The 20,271-nt window shown below is 45.4% G+C and overlaps 1 protein-coding gene across 6 annotated transcripts in view; it reads left to right on the plus strand.

Moving 5' to 3' along the window:
- The window catches only part of GRB10 (growth factor receptor bound protein 10), a 148,390-nt gene that overhangs the window by 107,162 nt on the left and 20,957 nt on the right, over nt 1–20,271 (plus strand). For 5 of the 6 annotated variants that reach the window (XR_007509762.1, XR_007509763.1, XM_049830273.1 and 2 more), the window contains one exon: nt 14,338–14,494. Coding sequence is in view for 4 of the 6 variants with exons in the window: in XM_049830273.1 (XP_049686230.1) it covers nt 14,338–14,494 (157 nt within the window). In the remaining 2 variants the exon portion in view is untranslated. Of the gene's footprint in view, nt 1–13,092; nt 13,431–14,337; nt 14,495–20,271 lie in introns of those variants that run through there. The other variant, XM_049830275.1, reaches the window with a different exon arrangement.

Consider the following 20,271-nt stretch of genomic DNA (forward strand, 5'->3'; position numbering starts at 1 on the left):
AAGAAATTCTACATGGTGATTGAATGGAAGAAGTGGGTGGTGTAATTTGAAATCTATAGAATGAAATTTGAATACATGTTACCAGTTTACATAAATGCAAGACTGCAATAAGCATATAGTCTAAAGGAAGCAGATCTTAATATTCAGATCCATACCAAAACCAAGCAGGTGGGGGGGAAACACTGTTTACATTCGTATTTATTTAGAGAGTACAGTTTTGTCCAGAAGTGACTATTAAATTATTATGTTGCCCAGAATTCTAAACTGAGATGTTTACCTATTTTCTGTTATACGTTGATCCAAGTTGTACTTTTGCCCTTACTTTTGCCCTTTAAGCCTAGCCGCCTTATATAGCTGGGTCTGTTTGCCAAGTGCACAACATTTTTAAAAATGTTTTATTTGGGATGGGAATAGAATTAACGCACTTGTGGAAATAGAAACTTCAGAATAAGAAAGATGTCTAAAGGTTGATCTACCTTCTGCCAGTCAATCTGGAAAAAAAATGAGCTTGTGAAAAGGCAAAATAAACCTGACATCAGTGCCTTTACATTCTCTTTCAGTTTCTCTGTGATTCAGTTTAAGAAGGTTTCAATGACCTAGATTTTTCTCAGCATAATTCTTAAAGAAGATCCATGATGTAAACACAGAGCCATCAAACTTTAAAAAAAAAAATATAAAAATTGTCATTTGTGCCAGGATGGAAATAAAGTTGCTGGTATCTTTGGATGGTGAATTTCTTTAACTTATTGCCAGTAACTTAGGGAGAGGGGGAAGGGGAAGAAGGGAGCATACTTGAAGGTAATGACTGTTACTTCTTCTCTATAATACATAAAAATACAGAGTCAACTCCCTTGTCATTGCCTTTCCGAGTCTTGGAAATGGTTGATTTCTCCATGATCAGCTACAGCAGTAAGGCCACTGTTAAAAGATTTCCCATTTAATACCATGCAGAATTGGTTTCTAGGGAGTGTCTGTTGTCTTAAAGAAAAGATTCGCCCAATATTTGGTCTTTTCCTCTGGGGATCTTTTTCATATTCATTTGCCTACGCTAAACAAAGGAACTGGGCATGTGAGCTATTTGAATATAAATGTCTTTCTAATGCAGCTAATTATTTTAAATGTTTAATGGGAGCCTCATGGAAATTGTTGCATAAACTTTTCAATTAGAGAGAAGACTCATTGATTGCATTTGTGCAAGATGTTTAATTGGGTGGACAACACAGAATAAATACATTTGGAAATTATCTCAGATTACCTACTTTTAGGGGTATGCCTATAGGGAAGAGAAGGCTGTGCTTCCCATCAACTTCAAAGATAAGATAGCTTAATTGGAAGCTGACTGTGCCTTGACAGCTTTGGAGCAGCAGTGACTTCCATGCAAAATAATCTGAAGCAGATGCTGAATGAAGAAGTAGCATTTTCTTTCATGCAAGCTTTGGCATCAGCTCCCTAGCATTATGTCATCTAGTTCTATATCAGGAAGCATTTTTTTTATTGTCACATTGGTTTCAGCACACCACCTCATATTTAGACTTAAACAGCTAAGTTCATCGGCCTTTGACAAATGGACTTCAAGTGTTTCTGAAACACTTAACTTAAAGGCAACTTTTCCCAAGCCATGCCACAGTGGTTCAAATACTGATGAAAGATCCTAGGAAAAGACCTATTTAGAGTTCCTAAACGGTGATGAAATTTCACTAGATATTTTTTTTTGTGCTTTTAGTTAGCATCATGGTATTTATGTAACTCCACACTGTTTGTATTGGAGATTACAGGCTAGAGAAATGGGCTGCCAGAAACCTCATAAAGTTCAACAAGGGCAAGTGCAAAGTCCAGCACCTGGGGAGGAACAACCCCTGCACCAGTACAGGCTGGGGGCCGCCCAGCTGGAAAGCAGCTTGGCAGAAAACGACCTGGGGGTCCTGGCGGACACCAAGTTGAACGTGAACCAGCAACATGCCCTTGCCACAAAGGTGGCTGATGGTGTCCTGGGCTGCCATAGGCAAAGCATTGCCGGCAGGTCGAGGGACGTGATCCATCCCCTTATTCAGCACTGGTGAGGCCACATCTGGAGTACTGGGTCCAGTTCTGGGCTCCCTGGTACAAGAGAGACATGGATGTGCTGCAGACCGTCCAGCAAAGGGCCACAGAGATGATTAAAGGACTGGAGCATCTCTCCTGTGAGGAAAGACTGGGAGAGCTGGGACTGTTTAGCCTGGAGAAGAGAAAGCTCGGGGGCATCTTGCGAATGTACATGAGTACCTGAAAGGAGGGTGCAAAGCAGACGGAGCCAGGCTCTTTTCAGTGGTGCCCAGCGGCAGGACCAGAGGCGATGGGCACAAACTGGAACGCAGGAGGTTCCCTCCGAACACCAGGCAACACTCCTTCACCACGAGGGGTGACTGAGCGCCAGCGCAGGTTGCCCGGAGCGGTGGTGGAATCTCCATCCTTGGAGATTCTCCAACGGCGTCTGGAGGTGGTCCCGGGCAGCCGGCTCTGGGTGGCTGTGCTTGAGCAGGGGGGTGGACAGGGTCACCTCCAGAGGTCTCTTCCAACCTCAACCCTTCTGGCGTCCCGTGATTGTTCTTAAACTTTTATAACGGAAAAAAAGGTTTAAAGGCATGATGATTTTGAAATATATCATCTGTGTTATGTCTTTAATATTAAGTTTGGAATTGTGAGGATAAAGCTCGCTGTTAATTCATTTATAACTACTGAGTTGCTAAGAAGAGTAATCTTTTTACTTGCCTAGCGTGTGCCAGCATTATCAACGTAATCCACTTGAATATCTTGTAAGAATTCTGTTAAAATTTACTTTCGGGGGGGGGGGGGGGATTTCTGTGTTGAACGTTTGAATCTTATTTGACCATCGATAGTACTGAAATTAAGCCGTGGCAATCAAAGTATACCTAAATATCTGTTCTACTTTGCACATCAGCAAAAATAGAGAGGAACCCGTCGTCTGCTTTATAAATGCTGAGAATCTGGACCAGACCACTTAGAAGATGATCTGTTCTCGTGGGAAATCCTCAGCCTTGGAGGCACTAAAAATGAAATCACTCAAATGCTTATTCAACTAATCATAACGGATAGCACAGCTTTAGAATAAAAGATTACCGGTTGGCAGAAAAGATGATGGAAAACATTTAAGAGCTGTGAAATGAGTTTTATATGATTCAGTGAAGCTTTGCACTGAGATCTGATCAGTGGCAGTGGAATACTGATAATGATGCAGCCATGAAGGTGAAAGCCTGGTCTAGGAGTATGATGTGAATCGCTGGGGGAGGAGGGTGTACTGATGTCGAGGTGAGGGGAGCTGCTTTCAGCCGTCTAGCTGTGTTGGTCAGAATAGAAAGCAATGCTCGCGTCTCTGCGGTGTGACCTGGGATGGGAGACGCAGAGAGCTGACGTGTCAGTCTTCAGGGATGGGCTGAGGAGAGGAGCTGGAAGAGAGGAAGGACGGAGCGGTGTGTGATACTTCAAATTAGGCTGCTGAAAACAGCGTGGAGAACGTGAGAGAGGAGAGGCTGTTGCTGTTCAGAGGCAGCGACGTGGCCACGGGTCCTTTAAAGCAACTTGTGTGCATGTCTTCTGACCATCTCATTCATTGTAGCTTTAGCAAAGTAACCTTTTCAAAAGTTGGAATGAAGGCTGCAGACTTCCAGCCAAATAATACCATCTATAATGAGCTAACTACTTTGCATTTGAGCCACTGCTGCTCCAGGAATTAGTGCTTGGAAACCTTGGTACACCTAGACGATAGGGGAGAGCTTCTAGAGGACATTGTTGTGAGTTAGATTGTATAGAGGACCACTTACTTGCCTTTGTTTCTCAGCTTTTGGTAAGAACTAGTTGAATCCTTTCAGTTCCTAATAGGCTGTGTTCAGATACTAAGCCCTCTGTTTCTATAATGTCAATGTATTGCTTGTTCGGCATCTTTTTAATTAGTGACATTTTATTTAGTCCAAATTAAATATGCCAGATGTAGCTGATTTAGTGGGTAACAATGATGAGTGAGGGGAGGGAGGGAGGGCTAACATTATATAGCCGTCTGTTCTCAGGGAAGTTTTGGTTGTTTTTTTTTTTTTATTTCTAGTTCCACAAGAGAAGTTGGAGTGGTAACCATGGCAGCAGGGAATTTGTCCCTGTAAGCTAAGCAAAAGGTTGGTTTCTGTGGGGGTTTTTGTGTTTGTTATTTTGTTTGTGGTGCCCCTACTAGGAGAAAGGGGTGTGCAAAATAGTCTCGAGCAAGCCCTGGAGAGGGAACTTGGAAATAGATAAGTTACAGGCGCTTGCCATGGAGTTAAAAACTCATGTGTTGGTCGTGCCGTAGCATGCATGGATGGATGGGTGCAGCAGTGAAGCAGAGCAGTGAGAGATGTGAAAATTTCTTGGTGACTCAGATCTCTCCACTAGGTGTTTTGGGGTGGGGTCGTTAGACACTGTATGCTAATAAATCTTTTGTAGGGTTGTGTTTGGGTTTTCACCAATATTTGTCTCACTTTTTTTCCACTGAAAATGAATAATTCTCAGCAGGTTGGAAGGGAGTGAGATTTGCATGGGGCTAGCTGCATTCAAGAGAGAATATCCGGCTTAGTCATGGTGACATAACCCCAGATTTTGCATCAGCCCCAAAAGCTTCTTGATGTATCATTCCTGAATTTGGGGAAAGCTATTGTTTTCCTCTGTTATCTAAATTTACCAAAAAATAAACGGCAGAGCAGTTTTATGGAGCAGTTTCTCATTAAAGCAATGGCTGAAAATGAGAATTATACGTGCCTTGGGGAGAGGATAACGTGAGCCCTCTTCTCCCATTGACATAACTTTTCCTGGGCTAAGATCTGCAGGGGGTTAATTCTGGCCACACAATCGATGCTTACACAGTTGTGCAGAAATACTCTCCCAATGCAAGCAGCTCTGTTAAAAGCATTTATTGTGTGCGTGTGACAAACTGACCCATAAAACATCCTGAACGTTGCAGGCAGCAACAATTAGCTGATACTTGCTGCTTGAAATCGCCAGCTTCCAGAGCCGGTAGCTTGGGAGACGGGAAGTTCAGCAATACTGCTGAATACTGTACAGCAAGGAGGCAGCTGACGGCCGGGCATTAGGGATGCTTTGCCATGCTGCTGTAGTTAAGCCTGTCACCCACTCGTTATAAAGCACCCCTCTTTTATTGTCAGAGCAGTATGAACTCAGCCCTATTGGGAAAACCTATTGTGGGTTGCGACCGATGCTATCGGAGTGCGGGAAATTTATATTTCCAAGGTGTGCTTGAGCTTTTGGGATTTTCAGCACCTGGAGCCTGTTAGGCTGTGAGTTTCAGAGTGTATTTATACTTCAGGATCCCATCGTTAAATGGTCATAATTCCTTGAGTGCCTGAAGGTTATAGCCAGTCTTCGTTAGGACTCTTTCACTGTGTTTTGCCTTTGTTTCCATTAGCTTCCATTACCTTTTTCACTGCCCTAAGTTTCCAGCTTCCCCCTCTCTCCTGGTAGCTTTGGTGTAACTGCCTGGTCTGGGATGTCAGTGTTGGTTCATCGGGATGCGAAGGGGAATAAAGGGACTCTTGTAAAGACAGATAATTGATTATTTTTTTTCTTTTCTTTTTTTTTCAATCTAGTGCACCTCTGTATGTTTTGTGAAAATTCTTTTTGTCCTTCTGTTGTCAATTCTGGCAAGGCTTGTCAGATCTAGGAGCTGGGGCTTCAGCTAAGAACTTGTTTTCATTAATTTTTTTTTAATTTATTTTAGCCTTCAGGGCTGCAGAGAGAGCCTTAGGAACTCTGCATTTGCAAGCACCAGGGAACAAACTCACAAGTCCTTAAATCCTTGGCTTTTTCACTCCTTGTGATTACTTTTTTGGGGAGGAGGGAGGAGGAAACAGGAGTGGGAAGAGGGTCTATCTTTGTCTTCCTCTGTGCTGCATTCTATGTTTGTAATTTCTGTCCAGCTCTGCATCTTATGCTTGCTTAAATTCCTTTGCTACCAGACTAAGTAAATTGGATTGCAGTTGTTAAAGGCAAATTTCATAACTACCAGTTCTTAAAATAATGTGCTTGGTTTGTCATGTCTGGACATTCCAAATACAGCTTATTTGGCATCGTTCCTGATTGTTGGACTGTTGTGGCTTTATTTTATTTCTGTTATTATATCAACCGCAGTCAAAATCCTGAGGTCCATTGTGTCAGATAAGAGACAGTCACTGCCCCAAGGGTTTTGCCCCTGCATTAAAAATGCACATCAACTACTAATCCTCAGTTTCCAAAGGGACCTTCGGAAGTGGTCTCTGATCCCTTTCCTAATAACACGTGGCTGGACCGGCGCACGCAGATGGAGGGCTGGAGCCAAGTCTAACTGCATATACCACCCTTCATGGCGTTCCTGTCTTCTGCTCTGTAACCTCTCTGCTCCTTTCCCCTCAGAAGAGCATTCGAGGGAAGGGGAATTTTGTGGACTACCCATGTAGAAGTTGTAGCTGGACAATAGTAAGTCGGAGCGAGAAGCCAGTTGTACGTTGCTGGACCCTATGCTGAAATACGTTTCTGGCTCATAGGGTGGCCGGGGCGCTCAGACGGCAAGTGCCTCAGCTGCAGTTGCCACAGTGTCCTACTGGGAAAGAAGGAGCCACGCAAGTCTTCGGGACCTGCACCATTTTTCTAAATCCTATGGGAAGCTGCTCCCTGGAGCCTTGTTGCACTGTCTGCCAAGCTTCAAATTAATGTGGTTCTTGTGGTTGAAAGCCTGTGCAGCAAGGAAGATGTGGTAATAATTCCTTTTCTACAGAGTAATTTATAACGGCAAAACAATTTAAAATACTCAGTAACTAGCTTGGTTACTTAAGAATTTTAATCAAGAAATTATTATGGTTTTTCTTTGTATTACCCTTTCTAGGGTTGTTAGTGACTTAAATTGTGTTTGCAAGAACTTTTCTACTAAACCTTTCTCTTGGAGCAAATTCAGACAATAAATAAGTAATGCATTCTGTAAGCACAGCTGAGGAAGATTGCAAACTATCTAGGCATAAATTGCACAATAAAATATATGAAAGATAAAGGTTAATGCCAGCAACACCACTTAATGTCTTTCATTACATAATCAAAGGAGCATAACAGTGCCTGTAACTATCTTTTTTTCCGCACATAAAGGATCTCGAAACTAGAAAGGATTTTTGCATGAAAAGCAATTGCTGTTGGGAGGAGCTGTGTGGAGAGAAGGGAGCTCATTTACAGACTTATAATCAAAACTAATGGGAAATGCGGGGTGGGGGAGGACGCAGGCGAGGAAGAAAATGTAAGCTGTCAGTGCTGTGACCACAGGAAGAGTCTGGACCCCCAGATTTGGGACTGGGTGAGCTGGCTGTTGCTGGGCTATGTTCCCACTGGTGTGGACTGGTACTGTGTCAAAGCCTATCCAAACTGCTTCCCAAGCTTTCTCCATTCCAGCATCCTTCAAATACCCAGAAGCTTCAGCAAAATTCATAAAGGCCTATTGTTACTCTTAAAAGGATTGAAAATTAGTCTTTCTCCTTTCTTTTACCTAAAAATGAGAGGCAAACAAGGAATTGAGTGGGAAGATGTGAAAATGTCAAACGGGTCAAGTGATTTATCTGAACATGTGAGCATTAAACCGAAGTGGGAAAGAGTGAAACGGCTTTTGGGGATGCTGTCACAAAAACAGTGCGTTGTCTGTATATAGCCATGTACCACTTAAAAACTCTATTCTGCTATTTATTTGTAAAATATGGAAATTACAGGGTAGCAACTTACAGTTTCCAAACCTTCAGCTTCTAAGTATTTGAGCACACGTTGGAATAAATCTTTTGTTCATGCAGGCAGTGGGTATGTCTTGAAAATGTGCTCTGTACAGTCTTTTCTTAAAAGTACATTGCACAGTTCACACCATTTTAAGTAAACAGCTGAGATTTTTTAAGAAGCTTCAATGCTGTTGCTCTGCAAGCCTAAGCCTGTACAGAGGGCATTAGTACTTTAAGTTTTGAGAAAACAGAAACAGTTGATGAGTATAGACTTTATGCGGTGTCTCCGTAACAAATAGACATTTTCACACGTAGTTTTGAATGAGAGGAGGAAAAGCTTTGGCTTGTCTTTACAATATTCAGGTTTTGAACTTTAATAGTACCCCAAATGTGCTCGCTGTATATGTTCCTTTAAGTGTGGTTTGTGTATATGCAACATCACACACTTTGCTTATTTTTTTAAGCTCAAATGTCAACAATTGCAGTGTGTAATTATGCCAGTAGTGCAGAGAGACATGTTTGCTTGATTAGTCACCGCGGCCTGAATTCAGCCAATATAGCTTACGGCATCCAGCTGAAGTCCAGAGTCAGGAGCCTAGATTCCCTCTGCAGCTAGCAGAGACACACAAATACCTTTGTCATGCGCTTTACATCTTAAGTTACCCCATCTCTCTCCCTTAGCTTAAGAAGGAATTTAACTCTCTAAAATTACCTGGGGTGAACGAGGGCCTGTGCGTTCATACATGACTGGTTCGGAAGTGCTAACCCTCCAAATATAGATGCTGACTTGAACCCAGCGCTAATCCTGCCCTGCCCTTCTCTGCCCACGCTGCTGTGATTCCCAAAACCTGTCTCGCTGGTGTGACACCCACAGGGTTCATGACTTTAGCATTGGTGTTTGATGACCACTGAACATATGATGATACTGTGATTCCCCTTCAAGTTATTCCTCTGACTCTTGGAAAAGGGTTTAAAATTCAGTAGCCCAGCAAAGAGGGACAGAATCAGGGTTTTCTAACATGGCCAACTTAAGTCCTTTTTTTTTTTTTTAAGATTGCTGTTTTGAATATGAAAGTCAAAGACTAAGATCTTGATCTTGTAACAATTGTTCTCCTTTGTTGTTCGTAGGCTTTCAAATGTGTACCTAAATATAGTATATGGCAGAGGAGAGAGTTAATGTTGCTATGAGAACCTTAACCTCAGCATTTCCTAGGGGTTTATGTTTATACGTAGGGAAAAAAGCAATGATCAAATAACTGAGAGTTGTTTTTCTTTTATAAGAAAGTACTGTCTGATGCCTTGTATATAAGTGATCCTATCTGCAATGTATTGCTGTTACTGCTGCTGTTTGAAGGGCTTTTTTCCTGCATGAGCTGTGCAACAGAGGAGGCAAAAAGAGCCATAGGGTTGACCTATATATTTATTTCATAGCAGCACTTGAAATTCCCGTGTCTTATAATGCTGCCGGGCAAGTAAGGGGGGGACTGGCTGGTGCTCCAGTGTGTAGATGCGGTTGACCGAAGTTGCTTGCCCGTCAGGTGTGCACAGAGCGTGCTTAGAGGCTTTTCTTTATCAAAGGTTTGCAACTTTAGGAAGCAAAGCCTTCCTTTTTTTGTTACCTTTTCAACTAGGCAAATAGCAGTTCCAGGGTAACCTGCATGCAGAGCTTGAGTCTTCAGCAGCTTTGGGTTGACTGATCCTAGCTGAAAGCGTCCCCATTCCTCCAGTGACTCTGACTCTGCTCTTGTGAGCCCATGAGCTTTGAGTATAGAAAGCTTTCAGAAAAATGCTCTCATCAAAACAGGGTTCCAGTGAAAACAGCAAGTTACCTGCGTGGTACATAGGTGCCCTCTGCAATAAATTGCTGCTTCTGCTTGCACAAGGTACATGCATTTCAATTCAATTTTCTTTCTGTTTACCTCACTGATGGTACAGTTCTCATGTCTGAACAGTCTTGATGACTGAAATGGGGGGATGAAAGTCAAAACTTGCTGGACCGATTTTCAGTCTGTGCAGCTCTTGGTAATGACTCTTCAGTGTATTTTAATGGCTTTCTGTGATGTCTCTGATCTTCGTCCCTTATAAAGTGAATCTCGTGAAGAACTAGTGTACTGAAACCTTTTATCTATTAGATTTCAGTCAGAGGGCCTTCTCAAAATGGGTACTCTCTCCTTATACTTAGTTTGGAATCATAATCCAGGATAACAAAGGTTGGTTTGCACTGATACAAATTACACCGTGATTCATTTCCGTTTGTAGAATGCAAATTTGGATGTTTGATGCTGAAGATTTTCAGCATAACGTCATTTAAAAGCGTGAATTTTTATGATAATTACATACGGTCGTAGGTTTTATTTTGCAGAAAAAGGAAAATAAAAAAGCACAGATAGAAAGTGGAGAAGAAGTAATGTGACCCTGGCACAACTGGGTTGGGGTTTTTTGTGCTCATTCCTAATAATGTTTGCATTATGTGATGCACACAAAATACTGCAGTGAGGTTGAGGAACTAAGGCTGGAAGATGAAACAGACATGAGGGTACTCAAGATACACAACCCATTATATGAAACCACTGAAGTGATGAATATTAATGTTCTTTTAAATTTTTAATTTTTAAGTCTTTCTGCCTTTCAAAAAAAAGGAAAAAAAAAAAAAAAAAAAAAAGCTTGGGGGAAGAATTCTTCCCAGAACAATGGTGCAGTCTGTTATCTGCTCCTTTGCACTGTAAAGCACTGAATGTTCAGCCAATATAGTGCTCTGGTTGGCTTAGCATTCTTAACCTTAATTTTGAATAGAAGGTGCCTTGTGCTGCTGACGTAATTAGGGCCTTTTGTAAATCACTGTTGCAGGCAGTCTGCTGTTGCATTTCACTGCATTTCTTGGGGGGATGCAGGGCAAAATGTCAGGCTAAGGTTCTGAACCCATCTTCAGGCTAGGTGTTTTCATTATTGGAGCGTTTCGTTCAGAACGAGTTCTTCATTTTCCTTTGTTAGATAATAAGCCCCAAATCAGTTTTGCAAGTGAAACAGTGTTTCTGGTGGAAGAAGTTTGAATAGGGAGCCCTTAACATCTTAAAGTAGGAGATGCTTTCTTGAATAAAAGCCAGGGCGGGGAGGGGGGCGGGAAGAGAGATAGGGAATGTGAGAGGGTTGGATTTGACTCATTGACTTTAAATTAAGTCCGGTCTGTGATAAAGGAATATTGCAATCTGCCTCTTTTGTCACGGCAACCGTCAGAAAGCTTGAGCTGAAGCTTTGTCATCGAGCTGGTTCCCTATTCCGTGGTTACGTGTCACTCTCCGCCCTGCGTGGGGGCACAAAATCCCGTTACCTGTCGCGTAAGCCTCTCAGGGTCTGTTGCACTCTTGCCTCTGCAGAGGCACGGGGTTTCGTCTCACTTTGGTCTCTCTCCCGTCGCTGGGGCAGAGTTCAGCTCAGGCCATTACATCCCCCCCGATGCAGTCTTTTATATCTGTGATGTCAGTGGTGACACGCGGCCTTGCGCTGTCCTTGATAGCAAACACAGCGCTATTAATAGTCGGTGAAGTTAACTTGAGCGTTTCTGCGTTCACGCTGTCCACCCACTGCGCTCCAGTCCCTGGGCTTTAAAGGAATCCTTAACCCCCCCCACCGCTGACCGGCCCTGCGAATGAACGTACCCACGCTTCTAACGTAGCTCCCGTAGTCACGGTGGTGTGGGAATAGCGGGGGCTTGGGGATCCGAGGGAACATGGCGTTCCACGGAGCCGCACACCGGCCAGCAGCCGTTGTGCATCCCGTACGTGCTGTGAGGTGCTGCGGTACTTTGGGGCACCGTCTCGAACTCTGGGCAAGGAGGGGCAAGGTGGGACGCGTCCCCGTGACCCCGTCACTTCGTACTGAGGGAGCAGGGCCCGAGCGAGCGTCGAAGACTGCTGCAGCCTTCTTCCAGCGGCCGTGCTCCCTCAAGTCTTCCCGTGCTTGGGAGCAGGGAAGAGTGTGGCGGTTGTCTTGGGGCTCTCTGTTTTCCACCTGCAGGGGCTTGAGGGGGACCCTCTGCAGAACAGCGTTCCCTCTCTTCTGGGACGTGGCGGCCGCAAGGATCAGGTGCGACCTGCCCTGTTCCGCTGCCTCCTTCCCAGCAAAGGCGCAGGGAAGGAAAAGAGGGGGGTTTGTGCTCCAGATGTTGCAAAAGCGGCGATTCGTCTGGCGTGTGCCTGGTACGGGCTCCCGTGCGAAGGCTGAGGCAGAGAGCACGGAGCTGTGCCTCTCCGAGACTGATGAATGAACGGGTGATGTCACCAGGTTGGTTCCTGAGGCAGGAAATCCATCCGAAACAGTTCAGTTTCGATGCGGAAAGTGGAGTTAGGCGGACGCAGAGTAAGCCCGAAGTAGAAAGGAGTTCTTTCACCGCCACCTTTTCGGTTGTGACGCTCCTTTCCGGTCTATTGCGGTGAAGAGCAGTTAAAAAAAACCACCCCAAAACCGAGATTCAAGCGGGTGTTAGTCCCTCCCCATTCCCCGCTGAAAGCAAATACAAGAGCAACTTTCCGCCTTGCGGAATCCTGGCTTTCCTCGCACGCCCGGGGAGGGGAGGCGAGAGCCCCGCTCCCCCGTTGCAGCGCGGGGCGGGGGGGGTGTGGGACTCCGGGCGGCCCCGTCCCCCGGGGGGCTGCCGGGGGTGGGAGCGAGCTCCGTGCAAGCTCCGCTCCGCTCTAAAATGGGTGCTCCTCACAGAAAACGGGCTCGTTTGAGCGTCGGCGGGAGCGGGAGCGCGGCCGCGACCTCGACCAGCGTGCACGCCGTCCCTCCGGGGCCGGGGGTCCCCGCTCCTCTCCTCTCCTCCCGACTTCGGGAAGAGCCGGCTCATCCCTGCTGCCAGACGGAGCCGTTTCCCGAACGCGCGGCTTTGACTCACTTGGGCTAGAGGGGGCTTTAACTCCTCCCTCGCTGCGCTCCAGTCTGGACCGAGCCGGGCCGGCGGGGGGACGGGGATGGGGGGGGGACGGGGGGGGGCGAAGCCGGGCGCCGGTGTCTCGGCGCTCCCCGCCGCCCCTCGCCCGGGGCAGCCCCTCTGCCGGTCCCGTCCCGTCCCGTCCCGTCGGGAGGAGAAGTTGAGGTGCCGGAGTTGCGGGCGATGGCAGCGGCCGCTGCCGGGCCGGGCGGGCTCGGCGCCGGCGCCCGGGGGAGACGCGTGTGGCGGGCGGCGGCGGTTCGGGCTCCCCCCGCCGCCGAACCGCGCGGCTGCCGGAGGGGTCTCCGGCGCCCGCGGGTGGCCGCGACGACAAATTTCCTTTGTAATTTCTTTTTTTTTTTTTTTTTTTTTTTTTTTTTCCCTTTGCGGGGGGGGGCGGGGGTAATTTGGAAGTCTGATAGTGTGTGGGAAACGATTACATCAGTCGGAGGGAGGGCTAGGATTGGTCTACACGGTGTGGTTTGATTCACTACCGCAAAGATTGCGTGTAACCCTTTGAGTGGAGCTCCGGCAGAGTTGTTTCCCTCCCCAGAAGCAGTCCCCGGAGCCGGGGCTACGTGACAGGTACGGCACCGCCGACCGCCGGCACCCCGGGCGCCCGGCCGCCGGCCGGCTGCCGCCGAGGCTCGGCGGAGGCAGAGCCCCAGCCCGCTCCCGAGAGGCGATCCCCGCGTACAATGCCATCTTGCTCCTCCGACTGCTGCCTCTTACGTGCCGCCGAGGTAAGGTTTTCCTCCCTGCCCGATTTCCCTCCGGGGTTTTCGGGGGGTTTTGTCCGTCGGTCGGTTCGCCTCCTCTCGCCAGGATGCGACGCGGGGCGTTTGCAGCGGGGAGTTGATGGAAATCTCGGACCCGCGCGTTAGCCCGGAGGAATAACGTTGTGGCAAGCAATCGGTCTCTCGCCTGAGCAGAACAATGCAGAGAGGAAAGCATCTGTATAGTGCTGGAGGTGGGGAGAAGGTTCCTGACTTGTTCCCTCACCTCCGTTAGTACTTATAAGGGCTGGGCAGTGTAGGCACGTTCGGTCGCAAACTGCCCTCGAGCCCGAATCAAAAGAGAAGTCGGGACAGGGAGAGAAATGTCCGGACGGTGCTAGCTAATCGATCCGCCAGCGTTCGAACTGCAAGCGGGACTTCCCCGAGCGACGCAATCAAAAGTTAGTGGGGAGCAAGAGAGCCATTTTCAGTCGTCAGGGTCTTGGCCTGCTCCTCTGTAAATGTTCGGAGGCCTCCGACGGGACCGCCAAGGAAATTGTACGTTTGACCGGGTGTCGTTTCTCTCTCTCTCGCCCGCCGTTGCCGAAGCGCTCTCTCGATACTGCTTCACATTCGTTTACCTGATGCGGTTTCATAGGGAGCCTGCTCTCTCACTTTCTCTGTGTGTGTGGTCATATTAAACCTGCTGAATCTTTGCTTAGTGCAGGGAGGTGTTGGGGAGGGGGGCGAGGGGGTGGGAAATAGGGCAAGGGGGCCTCAAGAGAAAGTGTTATAAAGTGAATCATCCATGTCATTCGTCCTGGCTGCCAAGGTGCTCGGAACCATCACGCCGAGAGGATGCTTTTCTACGGTAGCTGTGTGGTTTGCCGATGTTCAGAGCTGTTGATCTGTAAGTGTACCCTTTATGTTGCAGGATGTAAAAGTCTTTAGTGAAGATGGAACAAGCAAAGTGGTCGAGATTCTAGCAGACATGACAGCCAGGGACCTCTGTCAGCTGCTCGTTTACAAAAGTCATTGTGTGGATGATAACAGCTGGACTCTAGTGGAGCATCACCCTCACCTAGGATTAGGTAGGGAACGGTCAAAGGGGTGGCATGGTTACCTGGGAACATAAAATATGTGTAATTCGTATTAATGTGCTTCCAGCCGGAACGTTTTCTTTCCACTGTTTTTATTTGTACAATTAGCTGAAGTCACATACGTGCTCTTTGTGCATTGCAATTTGATGTGTTAAGCGTTTAAGCCATTTTAAGTCCTCCTCTCATTTCCCATCCTCTGGTTTTCTGTTATAAAAAAGAAAAATAATTGTCTAATCTCCACGCTGGCATTCTGTTACTACCTTGCTGTGTCTGAAGCTATTGCAAATAAACAGCTTAGGCAAATTAAGCTTGATCCTTAGAGTACCGGTCCTGTGAAACAGCTCAGCTCATCACCAGCTGGGAGACCTGGGCGAACAGACTCAGCTTTGCATACCTACAGTAATGCTTATGAAAGCTAGGCATGCTGAGGGGGGGGGAGGAGGGCGGCTAAACTTGACTTCAGGCAGGGAAAAAATGGTGGCACCACCCGCAAATCCATGGGCAATTTCTGGACCAGCGGTGGCATCTGCTCTCCAGGCAGCAGCTCTTCCACCTGATTGAAATTAAGGTGTCATGGTTACAGTTTCAAGAAGGCAGCAAGAGGAAGAACTGTGGGGAATTAAATAACACCGTGAATTGGTTTAATTACAGTACCTGAAAGGATCTCATGTTATTCAGTCTTGCTCCTCCTGTTATTTTGTGGCACTGATTAGTTGCAGGGTTCTGCTGTGCAGCTTGCAACTGCCTATTGCTCAGATACGCTATCTATAATTCTGCGTAGCATACAATAACGCTTTAGAAAGTGTAGCATTTGGAGTATTAGTCGATATACTTCACCAGGCATTTTTTTCTAGAAAATAGAGGAAGACAAATTAGAAGCTGTGATCGCCAGCACTGGAATTGTGAACGGTCTCCTAACGCAGCTAACAGAGGGGGTTTTTAATGTCTAAAAACGTAATTCGGAACCCTTACAAATAAAAAAAAAAAAAAGGAAACAGTTTGCTGGAGATGTACTGCCCTAAACCGATACTGTTAAATGCAGATAAATTCACTGCTCTACAGAGTAGCATAAAAAAACAAAAAAAAAAACAAAAAAAACCCCAAAAAAAACCCAACAACAAAACCCCATAGGATATCCTGATTATTTAATGGTCTTATTGGTTGTCTCTCCCAATACAGAAGTATGTGAAAAAATTAACTTGAAACGCTCATTTGTATATGCCTGTGATATACTTTCAGTTCTGAGGACGTAGGACGAGGTGAGGAATTAAGGTATAAATTACAGAATCTTTATCTCCATAGCTTAATACGCCACATGCGCGCTTCTAACAACCTTTACAAATTTTCAGTTTTATCAATGCTCATTAAACTACCAGGCTCTCTTTTTCTATATTCTCTTTCCCATCATTGCTGATTACCAAGGTATTGTGTAAACAGAAGCCTTCTCCTTTGTAACCAACATCCTTCTCCTGCCAGATTCATTCAATGATGCCACAATTCAGTGTTTGTGACATCACAATAGCTTCCATGGTGACTAATTGTGCTGTCAAACTCTGGTGTGTGACATCTCTGAATGAATCGGGCAGGAGGCTGATTAGGAAATCAAAAGCTTCTGTTTACACACAAATAACTTGGTAATTAACAATGATGGGAAAAGAGCAAGATACTTATCGGGCTGCATTTATATACATGGGGACCTGCCTGCCTCGGACCTCTGTTTTACACTGGAGCACAAAGCGGGGCCCCGGCTGTCCCAGGGAAGCGGGGTGTGCAGGTTGGGGCTTCAGCAGCCCCCAGACTCTTTTGCGCAGGGACTGCTGCGGGGCTGTCCTCCGTAGGCCACGCAGTCGAGCTGCGCCAGAAGTAATGCGGCCTTTGAGGGCGTAAAGCGAACAGACAAAGAAAAAAAGCATCCGAAGCGTCAAAAAAGCTGTAGCGGTACAGATTTCACGTATTTGAAAGGATGTGGACAGAAAAGGGAGCAGAAGAGTTCATTTAACGGGAGGCGACAGCAACGCCCAATTGCTTGCATTTGGCGGCCAGAGTATGCACTGTGACATATTCAATAAACTTTAAATACCAGCTTTCACGCGTCCACCCAGTTTTGGTCGCAGTTTGAATTTTTTGTTACACGGCTGCTTATTTCTAGCTTCGCAGTAGCTTGAATGCCTCCCTGTACTTCAGAGACTGTCAGATCAAGGTAGTAATCTGTCCACACCTTAGGTGAAGCTATCGTCAGGTGTCTGACGTTCCATATTTTTCCCTCTAGAAATAAAGATTGCTAGTATAAATATGAAACCATGGTGAACAGATACTTAGCAGTGTAGGGAAAGAAATACAGTTTAAGAGCAGTGAGAATTCTGTGTTTCCATAAGACATTATTTCTTACTCAAGACATGCTTGCTGTCTTAATGCTGTAGGTGGTAATCTTGAAGCCCACCAGAAGAGGTGAGTGCCTTCATTAAGTTCACTATCTCCCCCCCACCCTGCCTCCCCTGGTCTTGGCTGATACAACTTTCCAAAAGAGCTGAGCTTGCAGAACCAGTTCATCTTTTTACTATTTGGCAGACTGAGGGCAAGAACAAATTTTTGAAGCCAGCTGCATATTTATCATTGTGGTCATCTTCTAGGTCCCAGTTTTTAAGGAACCTACACCTGACTGCTTGCTTTGCACACGTAGTCAAGTGTATTCCAAATAACAAGTGTGCTTGCAAGTAACTTCAAACGGCTGTTGGACCGCACAAAGTACTTATGTTCTCGCTGGAGGCAATGGCGTGACAATTTACCATCAGACTTGCTTAGATTTGACATGTGGAAGTGGTTCCTGCTGCATTGTACCACTAGTATCTAAAACACTTTGTGGTCAAGATTTAAGCAGTCTGTGAAGCTTGGCTTGGTCCCATTATTTCATTTGCAACTAGAAATACACCTAACCTGCTCATAAAATGTGGTATTCTCCCTATGTGCTACTCCATGCTTAACTATCACCAATTTAGGATGGGGACTGAGATATCTGTATTAACAGAAATAATAATGATGATGATGATGATGATGATGATGATGATGATGAAAACAGACTGTCATGATAGGATGTGTCTGGACAGTGAAAGAATCCCTACCTACAAACCTCATTTTTCCAGCTGCAGAATTGACTGTACGTCTTTCTTAATATAGTTGAAACAGGAAAGAAAAGTAGTAGGGCTCTGAGATATATACGGGGTTAGAAGAAAAAATTGCTGCATAGTTTTATGCATAGCTTTTCTTGTTTATATGTACATTGAGTTTGGTTTGCCTTAATCTGAACGAATTAAAATGGAACAGTTAGACACAGCGCTTGCTAAAATACGAAAGCGGTGTGGGCTATTTCACACTTCGGTCCACCCGTCATTTGTAGTGATTCTCCAGTTGGGAACTTGGGGCCATGCCTGTGAGTTGTTCATGATGGAATCCAGCTCCTTTTGCCATCTTGTATCACTTCTACAGTTCTGTAGAAGTTCAGATAATAATACAGGGCAATTGGGCGGGGGTGGGGTGGGGTGGGAAGTCTGTCTTGACCGAGTTGAGCCTATCAGATAAACTAAAAGGAGACATTTCTGGTCACTTCAGCAGCAATGCCACTTGAAGACAGACTGACCTATTGAACTTAATAGACTGACATCTGTGCTCCTAGTTCTGTAGCAGGAAGCTCAAAGCAGGGCTGAGGTTGAGTCGCTGGTGTGTCAAGTGGCAGTTCATCCCACTTGTACTAACCAAGTGCAAATTACCAAGGACGTTCCAAGTGGACAGCTTCTATGAAGTAGTACCAAACTGACCAGGACTGGCTTCCTTTGTACATGCACGTGCTATGAAATGCTGCACCTTTTCTTCAGGATGGCTTTCACCATCAAAATGAAAATGTAAACATTAAATCAGCGGGAGTGTCACCACACTGTCTCAAAAGGGTCTTGATTTAGTAAAGAGAGAGATCTAGGTCAGTTGCCTAAAGCATCGAAGAAACAGTCACTGGGTATATTTACGCAAACTAACGGTCAAAATACAAAACAAATTGATAAATGTTCACCCATTACTGCATTTCCTCGGGCAGGACAGAATGAACAGGATGTGGTTTGTCCCTGCCCTTAGGCGAGCAATCTTTAGTGCGTTAGGAAAGCGAAGACCAAAACTTTGTGCTATGACAGAAGCAGGCAGTAGCAGGACGTGGGCTTTCAAGGTTCATACGGTGATGAAGATTCATACCAACGTAGTTAAATGTTTTTTCAGAGGAAGCATTATTTAAAAATCAGAAAGGCCCTCCACCCTCACAGGCCCACCATCCGCATCACAGTGCGGAGGAGGTTTGCCTAAAACCCTGGCAGCAGCAATAGACCAGCAGCAATACCTGAAACTTCATCTGTGAAGCCCCTAGATGATGTGGAGGTCTAGGTGATGAATGCTCAGGTGGTGCAAAATGTCCTTAATTAACTGCTACCAACAGCAGTCTTGTCGCGTGCATTAGTCAAAGAACTAACACCCTTAAAAGTGGTGTTAGGGCTGATGCACTAAGAGGCAGCTCTTTATTTGAGAGCAGCCCAGTATGGAGAATCTTCAATGTCAACCCCTTGAAACACAATCTGTAGCGAGGCTGGACGTTGCAAATGCACAGTAAATGCTGAAGTCATCAGTGAGCTGGTGATGACTGACAATCTAAATGCAGGTGAAAAAGACAATGGGATCACTCAGAGATAGGTTAAATTTTCAATCAAAAAAATTACATTAATCTGCTAAACTGAATAATTCAAGTGACGTTCAAGAGCTTGCTACTTGTTGAGATGGCAGTGACTGCTTGCTTTCTGTCCTGAAAACACCCCAAGAGAATTTGGGTGGCAGCCTGATATTTTTAACCGTGGGAATGTGAGGATGCAGGAACATGAAGTGGGGAAGAGAGTCTCCGAACTTCTTTGGCCAGCAAGTCACACGCGTTTTGGATAGAGCTTTGCGAAAGTTATTTTTTGTTTGACCTCATTTTTTTTTTCCCCCTATTATATAAGGGATGAAAATACTAACTATTAAGACTTTTGAAAAATACCTGAATGTTTTCTCAGAAACTGTGGAAGATTTGCTGAGATATGAGTTCCTGAAGTAGTGCACTCTTAGCCCAGTTGCCTTCTTTCGAGTTCCTGCTTTCAGTGAATTGGATTTGTTAAGCTATCTGTTCATGCTTTGATGTGCCATTCTTTTGACCAGAGAAGTGGTGGTTATAGGGAGTTACCTTGTAACCAAATCTAGAGCAGAAAATTGCCCTGTCATGTGTACAAAACATTTGTCTCTGTCAGTATTCCTGTAAAGTAGATCCTGTGACCTCTTTCATAATAAACCCCATTGTCCAGCATCTACAATAAAGGCCTGAAGTTCACCTTGAAATGAACTGGTTTCATAGAGTGTGATCAAATAGGACACTGTATTTCTGTGATAGTTCAAGACCTAACGGTGGCCTTTCTGCAGCTTTTTTCCCCTTAAATCTGTCCACCTTGCCAGTTCCACAGCGTATAGCCAGCACCAAAAGAAGAGGTTTGTGTGTATTATTTAAGCTACTGCACACAAAAAATCTTACTTTCTTTTCTTTCTGAAAAGTCTGACCTTATGAAACCCTGATGTAGGAAATCTTTGAAGAATGCTGCCATGTAACATTCAGTTTTGCAATGCTTACACCCTAGTTCCTTTAAATGCCTCATGGCGGTATGGTTTGAAAGCTATAATATGTTTTGTTAACTTCTTAAAAGGTAACAGAA

This window comes from Accipiter gentilis, chromosome 27 (genome assembly GCF_929443795.1).
Source record: "Accipiter gentilis chromosome 27, bAccGen1.1, whole genome shotgun sequence".
Taxonomy (NCBI): Eukaryota; Metazoa; Chordata; class Aves; order Accipitriformes; family Accipitridae; genus Astur; species Astur gentilis.